Source organism: Ovis aries, chromosome 8 (genome assembly GCF_016772045.2).
Source record: "Ovis aries strain OAR_USU_Benz2616 breed Rambouillet chromosome 8, ARS-UI_Ramb_v3.0, whole genome shotgun sequence".
In the NCBI taxonomy this organism is placed as follows: domain Eukaryota; kingdom Metazoa; phylum Chordata; class Mammalia; order Artiodactyla; family Bovidae; genus Ovis; species Ovis aries.
Genome location: NC_056061.1, coordinates 64,164,338 through 64,173,003, shown reverse-complemented (window position 1 = coordinate 64,173,003; position 8,666 = coordinate 64,164,338). Strand labels below are relative to the sequence as shown.

At 40.3% G+C, this 8,666-nt stretch overlaps 1 protein-coding gene across 1 annotated transcript in view; it reads right to left on the bottom strand.

The window, feature by feature from the left end:
- Positions 1–504: 504 nt before the first annotated feature.
- Positions 505–8,666, bottom strand: part of HECA (hdc homolog, cell cycle regulator) — a 43,196-nt gene continuing 35,034 nt past the window's right edge. Inside the window, exons 3-4 of the mRNA XM_027972500.3 lie at positions 6,943–7,097; positions 505–4,163 (exon numbers count right to left, since the gene is read on the bottom strand). Coding sequence (XP_027828301.1) covers positions 3,999–4,163; positions 6,943–7,097 — 320 coding nt within the window. The 3' untranslated portion in view covers positions 505–3,998. The remainder of the gene's footprint in view (positions 4,164–6,942; positions 7,098–8,666) is intronic.

The following is an 8,666-nucleotide window of genomic DNA, read 5'->3' as shown; positions in this document are numbered from 1 at the left end:
GAATAATATGTGAAATGAAGGGAACAAGGAAATTTGAAACATAAGCTAAACTAGATCACAGTGCCTCAAGTCAGCAAGAAGTTTAACAACTCAGTTCTCATTTTCTTATAATGAAGAAGGATATAATCTAGTCTTTTCATTATGCAAATTGTTACAGGCCTAGAAACAACAACAACAAATTGTAGAATAGGATTATCTACTTAGTCAGATATAATTCCCTATAACCAGAACAATAATTGTGGATCATCCACATGGAACCAACTCTGTTATACAGAATGCTTATTTTGTTGTAAAGGGAATTTGTATGTGACACACCACTTTTAAACAGCAAAAAAAGTTCTGAGTCTTTATTAGCTGCAATAGGGGTTTTGAAATAGCTACATGAATAGTGACCAAACCATAGGAAAGACTTCTCTATTATCTTTTCTGATCAAACAATCCCATGCTCAAAAACCTAAAATCCCAACAGAAAATAAAGTGGCACACTGAAGAGAGAATACAATATTAGTTTCTGAAATTTTATTATTTTTAATACATACATTTCACAAACAGAAACCTTCTAACACCACACAATTCCAAATGTTTCAACTTTATCAACATTCTTTAACTATTTACACTGTCTTCTCTCAACAAAAGTGCAATCCAAGACATCTTGACAAGAAATCTTTACTGACAAGAATGTATTTTTGAGCTGGTGTTAATGACGCCCATCCATTATGTTTTCTTTCAATGATGTGGAATAATAATAAAGTCAACAGGACACAGAGATGAGTTGGGTTAGGCAGCATCCTTTTACAGGAACCAAAACACTGAACAAGAGCACTTCCTCCTCACCTCCTCCCCAACCTCTGACTGCAGTGACCCAACAGCTGCTACCATGAGACTAAAGAGAAGAGCAAACTGGACTGGCTGACCCGAACACAGGAATAGAGACTGCATGTTAAGCACTGATCTTACGGGACAAAACGAAAGATTTCAGCAAGTTAGTCTGGGTGATCTAACAAGTTACATTAAAAGTTTATCTGTTAGTTTTAGGATTTAAACACCTAGGAATATTCTGTTTGGAGAAAGCTCTTTCTTAATTACAATGGGATAATTCAGCCCACTCCCTAACTTCACGGCCACAGGTGTATCAATTGCTTCAAATGCAACCAGAAAACAGAAGAGAGTGAAGAACTGAGCTAACCTGAAGAGAAGACGACAATACGATCAGAAATAGTCATCCCACTAAACTAAAGCAGGTAATTTTATTTGTTCAATTTATTTGTTTAACTCTGAGCCTTATTATGGCTCAGACGGTAAAGCATCTGTCTACAATGGGGAGACCCGGGTTCAATCCCTGGGTCAGGAAGATCCGCTGGAGAAGGAAATGGCAATCCACTCCAGTACTACTGCCTGGAAAATCCCATGGACAGAGGAGCCTGGAAGCTACAGTCCACGGGGTCGCAAAGAGTCGGACACGACTGAGCGACGTTCCTTCCTAACTCTTAAAAATAATGATAAAACAAGTTAAAGTAGATAAAAATTACCTATAAGTGGGTTCATGTCTTTGAACACTATTAGAAAAACAGAAAAGGGACCTCTTGGATGACTAATATTCTTTAACATCTGAACTCAATCAAAATAATCATCTTTTGTGGTACATTCCAATTCCTATCAAGGTACTCAGAGCAAAGTACTTCTAGAAAGTATGATGAAAATATTAAGGTCAGCAGATTCCAAAACAAAATTTAGTCTTCACATGGTTGCATACTCAATTATCTTTTATTCTCAAATCTGCCAAATTTTCCATTTTAGACAAGAATGCAATGCCGTAAAGGCATTATCAATTTAGCACCCACAGAATCCTAACAGAGCCATCAAAATAAAGGCCACAAGCAAATTTTATTCAACTACAGTGAAACTTCGTCATACTTATTTCTCCGAGAGTAGACAACAACGTAAGGGGAAAACATCTACACTTGCAATAGTTTTAGGCTGAGGGGCATGTAGGTGATCTACATGCAAGCTTTTAAGCTTCAGAACAACAATACAAGCAGGCTTCTCTTTAGAAATTTAGGTGGGTTAAAGAACAGCATTACAAATAGTTTACTACTCATTTGAAATTAAGAAATAAAATCCAATGGTATGCTGAAGACAAGAGAAACTCCTCAATTTTTTATACCTGGTACATGACAGAGAATCAATAGGGAAACAGCTGATTCAGTTACAGTTTTGTGTATCAAAGACAGATTTGCAAGGGCTATGTCCTATAGACTTCTTTTCCTTGCATCAAACACTGTCAGGCTAATAACAACTTGCTGCGTCTTATGAGCACTGAGCATTTCCCGCCACTGTGAAACATTCTTCAGATCATCAAATATCAAACTAGATGCAAACTAGATGTGCTCAGCCAAATTATCATCATCCAAACCGAAAGACGAAGAGTATTAGTCAAATTCTCACAGTCAGCTGTATTCTTTCAAAAAAAAATCAAATATTCCATGTAGCAGAACTGAAACTCACTTGCAATGATGCCTAAACACTTCTGAGAGGAAAAACAACTGTTTTTTCTTGGGGGTGAGAGGGGGAAATGATATAAACTAAATAATAGAAAATATCCACATAACCCCAAATTTAGTTACCCATAAAAGGATATTCTCAGCATCCTTATAACACATATGTGTATTATAGCTGAAATTACCAAATTCATTTTTTGAGAAATCATATTCCAATTCCAGTTTTATAAAGATAAGGGGTATCAGTCTATTTAAATCAGGAAACTCTAAACAGAGGCTGTATTTTAGAAAGCTCAATGCTCTCACTAACAAAGTTCTATAAATTACCATCTTTTTCAACAGTGGTAAGCTATCATGGAGATCTTTAGAATAATCTATCCTCAAACATATTGTTATGCATTATAATTGGTGATCTTCCAAAATGAAACACTTTAAAAAGAAATAGTAAATTATTCTTTTCCTCAAAGCTTCACAAATAATTTTTTTCCATTCCTTCCGAAGGTCAAATCTTTGATTTTGGAAACTTAGCACTAACCGAGTAAAATGCAGCCATAAGCAGTTTGGGGGGAAGGTTAAGTGTGGCAATGATTGCTTGTGAAACTTACCAGTTAGGGTCTGTGGCTGTGAGATTTACCTGTGAGAAGAATCTGACATCAAATGACACTTCGACAGTGTAAACCTATATAAATCAGTACCGCCCAAATCATGTTATTCATGGAATTCTCCTTACAAGCTTGTTTGACCAACCTCAAAGATACAATTCAAATGACAGCGTACTGCCCTTTTGCCCTCTGAGTCAGTATGCACCATTTCCAAATTCTTTTAGCATATTCTCTTTGTTACGGGTCAGTTTTACCTAAAAATATGTGCAACACCCATTGTTTTCACATGTCTTATAATTTGGATATTATTTTCAATATGAAAACTGGCTGTTAGAATACAACAGGGATAGAATCAGGGCTCACGTCCACGTCCCAGTGATCTGCCAGTGAGGGGAAGCTGCAGGTCAGTGTGTGCTGCAGAATGCCAAACCAAAGCGGACAAACACACCATCAGCTCTCCAGGCACAGGTTACATTCACTTGTCACATGTTTTGCCCAAGGCCCAGAGAAGACTTAAAAGTGGATCTGTAGGCAGTCAACATCTTAGTAAGAGTTTCTCCCCAACTCCTTCCATGCTCTCAGTTTATGACCATGTAATCCCTTTCCTAAATTCACCCCATCCTCCCCACCACCCTAAAAGCTGCCTGAGAGACTCTTAGTGATAGCGAACCGTTCCCCCAAGCTCACAGGAGTACCTGGCTGGGTGCTGGTCATGACCACAGACTAACACATGGGGGTCAAGAGAGGGCAAGGGGCAGGACCCCTTTAAGTGGCACACGTACACAAAGGAACTCTCCTTTCAATTAGAAAAGAAATGAATGTCACAGAAGGCTTCCCTAGAAAAGATATGTAACAAAGTAATATCAATAAAATAGCTATTACTAAAGCAAAGCTTTCATCAATAAGCTTCAAGAACTTTGAAGGAGGAAAATGGCTTCACGAAATGGTAGTCCAGGTTGCCACAGTGTGGACACTGCTGGACATTGCTGTACTCGGAGAAGTACTGCATGCCGATCCGCACGTCAATCACCGGCTTCCCGCAGTGCTTACAGTTCAGGCGGGCCTGCAGGGGAAACACAAGAGGCCGTGAGCCACACTACCCCTCTGCCCCCCAGCATTACCAACCAACACTCAAGACTGCTTACCTGGGAAACTGATCAAGAGTTTAATAAAGCATCCCTTTATTACCCCAAACAGAGTGGGCAGAGCATCAGATAAGCATGAGATATTATACACGCAAATATTTACCCAGCAGCCTAAAAGATTAAAGATTCTTCATTTCTCTCCTGATGTGCAGCACTGCTTGTAATTACTCTACAGGATGGGAAGAAAATTCTCGACCTCTACTGCCTAAACTTTTCCAGTAAAACTCCTAACAATCAAAAATCTCTTCCCCGTGGGTTTTAAAAAGTGGCTGAAACCAACCTCTCTTATCCAAACCTGCATGAAATTTCTTTGAAGATTGTTTTTGAGTTTATTTCTTAAATGTATATATATACATTTTTCGTTCTACTCCTAACTATACTTCTGCTTTCTTCGAGGTAAAAATAAAATCTCCCTCAAATACTCTAGTAAAATTGAGGATCTGGAAATAAGGGCCATGTTTATGCCAAGGCTTCTGGAACCTGCAAAAACACTGTACCTTCATTCATGCCCCGGCCTCCCTCTAGTAGCGCCAGACCTAAGCTTTCAGCAACAGGTCCAAGGACTTCAGTAAATAATAGGAAATTATAAAATACAATGGGCTCTCAATTCAGATGCATTCTACAACCACTTCATCCTCAAAACGCTCCCACAGGTAGGTAGTAGCCTATCAATTTTAGATGGCCATACTGAAGCGCATGGTGATGAAGCAGAAAGGCTGAGATCTGAACCCAATAGCTTTCCCAGAGCCTACCCTCTTGGTCAGTACAGTCTCCCTGAGATAAACTCCCTTTTAACTGACTAATCTCTCTGAACAGTATTAAAAGTGAGATTCTAAGCACACCTCTCTCTTTAACCACTCTCTTTAACCTGTTACTTGTTTCTAATAATGAATTCCTGCTTGTTTCGGCCTCAAAGTCTTCCTGAAGACACTCCTTGATGCCTTTGTAGCATCTAACATTTGTACCTTTCCCAGTGAATATAGTTAATTAATTTTTTTAAGTCAAAAAATTGATTTTTTTTTTAAGTCCACTCCAGTAAGGGGCAAGGAAAAAAAAAAAAAGTGTCTGGGATTAAATTGTTTTAAGGAAGAAATACATGGTGAGTAACAACAGGCTGGGTGTGGCATGATACCACTCTGCTTTTCTCCCTGAAGATAAGACAGCAATCCCAGGGCCTGTCAGTGGTGAAGCAGAAAGAGCAACCAGGCTGGGAGTGACAGAGGTTTGTGGTTATGCTGATATGTGTGGGTAGACCTGGGGAAAAAGTTCTAATTGTTCAGGCCTCCACAGCATGTGAAAAATAAAGAGTCCTTTCCAGTGCTAGCACTCTTACGAGTTATAGGCCCACACATTCTTTCACTTCCCTATTCTTTAAAAGGTAACTCTCTGGTGTGTGGGAGAGAACTCTTCCTTTTGTTTCTCTCATCTCAAGAGCAGGCATCAAGGTATATGGGTATTATAAAATGCTACAGTGAATAACTCTTAGTAAAAGACAATGATATCTCATTTCCAAGACTAAGTTTTAAAATGGAAATGTGGTCTGTATATGAGAATAGCATAAAAGGAATCAATTATATCTAGAATCAAACGACAGGCTACGAATGACCCATTCAGGGCTCTCACGACTACATTTCTCTTCTAAGATCAGTAGTACAGACACAGAAAGGCTGAAACACCAACCCTGCCAACCTCTTCATTCAACCAACATAGCTTATCTTCCGAATACACTGCTAATGGTAAGGATGTTCTCTTTATAAAAATCAAATCATAATGCTAAAGATATAAAACTATTAATAAACTACTGAAATGTTTATCAGGTGTTTATATTAAAGGCTTAGCCACTTAAGAGGAAAGGAAAATAATCTCTCCAGCCTGTAAATATCAAGGAATTATATAAAAAGCCTTTTCTTTTCCAAAGCACTTGGAAACAAATCAAGATATTTCCAAGGATTTTGTTTTGTCTTCTGTTTCTATGGACTTATTTAATGCATTTTCACATGTTAATACTTCCCTCTTTTCCTCATGACAGCTAGATTTCAGATGCTTTCTTAGCATCAGAATATGCCTCCCTTTAGCAGAGCTTTAAGGATTACAAATCTTTCAAGTCAGCCTCAGACACATTCCATGGCAGGCAGATCCTGTATAAATTGCACTGTCCCACACAAAGGAAACAAAAAGAAAATCCTGTCTACGAGAGGAAGTGAGACTTTCTTCTTTCCTTTTAAATGACAACTTTTTCTTACATTTAAAGCTTTAAAAACTCTAAGTAAGCAAGAAGAAAACTAAAGGAACCATTGAGCATCCCATCCCACCATCCAGAAACAAGCTCTGGTAACAGGCTAGCAGAGTCCTTTTCATGTTCACTTTTTACAAATCAAAGTGTGCTATTCTGCCATTTAAGACGTGCTTTTTTTGACTTAAAAGACTGAAACTATTTCCCACAGAATTATACAGTATCCTGCAAGATCCCGTTTGATGACTGCCAAGTATTCCAGGAGCAGCGGCACCATGCTGTAGTTAATCAAGCGTCACTGCTGGACTCCTGGGAGGCCCTTGGCCGCTCCTTCCTGCGGCACGCTCTCCATGCCCTCCCTCCTCCCCCAGCGTCAGCCCAGGGCCGCCGCTGACTCTTCCATATTTACTTGGGGACAGAAGCCTGAGGTCCCCCACTGCTTGCTCTGCGGGGTCAGCACCAACCTGACAGCACGGAGAGGCGGCCAGGATGTCGTAGGTGTACATGGTGCCCAGCTGGTGCCAGCTGCCGTCCCACCGCGACTTACACTTGATGCAGATGATCTTGTGAACACCTTCCAGGCAGTCCACACACACCGCGTACAGGTGCATGAGCCTCCCTGTGCACAGAAGACACTAGGCTGAGAGCAGCTGGCAAAGAAGCCACCTTTGGTCGCCAAAGGGGATTAAAACAATCGCTTATTTATCAGTTATAAGCTAACACTTTTTCATCTGAACAAACATAAAAAGCAAAATAGATGATACATATCATATATCCCCAAGTTGTCCTTTTAGAATAATGATGGATTACCAACTACTGTCAATGAAACACGTACTTTAAATTCAAGTTTATTAAACACTGGCTTCAACTCACTTTTCTGAGAAGTGCCGCCAGGTTTACAATACGTATACCCAAACTCACGTGACCAAGCCACAGAGGCTCGTAACCAACCTGGGATCATGCAGGGCTTTCTGCTCAGCGGTCTACTGTGGAATATGGAGGCTGAACCAGCAATGCCGGTCTGTGCTCAGGGGCTCTCATCGTCCCCTCATAAAAAGCCCAGAGTCTGTCTTCGTATTGATAGCCCAGAATTATGCCACAACCAAAATTACTACGTTAACTATTCTTGCCTCCAAAATTGCTCAGCCATCACCACATCCAATTTAGGAACCAGAATTATATCTTACTTGTGTTTTTTTTCCGAAAGGAGTTTGATGTCTTGTTATTTACTAGGCTCTTGAAAGTCACAAGTTCATCCCTCTACTATTTATCGATATCTAATGCTTATAAAGGAAAGACATCACCCTCGTTTATTTGGAAGGGTTTAGGTTCAATCAGGAAGTTAGAATGTCCAGCATCAGGCAACAGGTAGCAGCAATAACGTGCTCTCTACGGGGATCAGGGTTCCACTGTGCTAAAAACTACCATCAGCAGGACACATACTCCTATGCGGCTTCTTATTCAGATTGTGCTGCCCACTGCCATCTTTTCAGTGGTTAAGGGTCAACCTGCTCCTTACCCATTGGAAAGGGATATACAGTACTTATAAGGAAACCTTTCATTTCATTCACTTTCAAGACTCTCTCCACTTCTGTGAGAACTATGCCTTCCTTGAAGGTGCAATGTCTAGCACAGTATCTGGAACATGGAAAGCACTCCATAATTGCATGTTGCATGAACGGATGGAATATGTTAACAGCCAAAGACATTTTAACCTTGGGGGCCTCTGCCAAAAATGGGATGGGTGACAACAGTTTCTTGCAATACTGCCCACCTCTGCTCTGCAGTGTTCTGAAAATAAAATGATCTCACATGCCATCCCCACTCAGAGTGGCCTGGGGCATTTCAGGATGTCAGTTCAGTATCCAGCTGCCACTGGAAAAGGCTTCATTTCCAATCTCCCTCCTAGACTTACTCACTGCAGTTCTCTAACACTCAAAGACACCCAGGTGGCTGGTTGGGGCAGGGACAGACAGAGAAGTCACATGTTGGTAGCAATAACCACTGTGATGAAGCTGACAGTGAACCTCCCTGAGTGCTTACCCAGGACCTGGCACTGTGCTTGGAGGCTATGTGACTCACTTTACTTAACCCTCACGACAACCCTATAATGTAGGCATTATTGTTATTCCCACTTCAGATAGGAGGAAGTAAAACTTACTAGAGCTGAAGTAGCTTGCTCACGTTC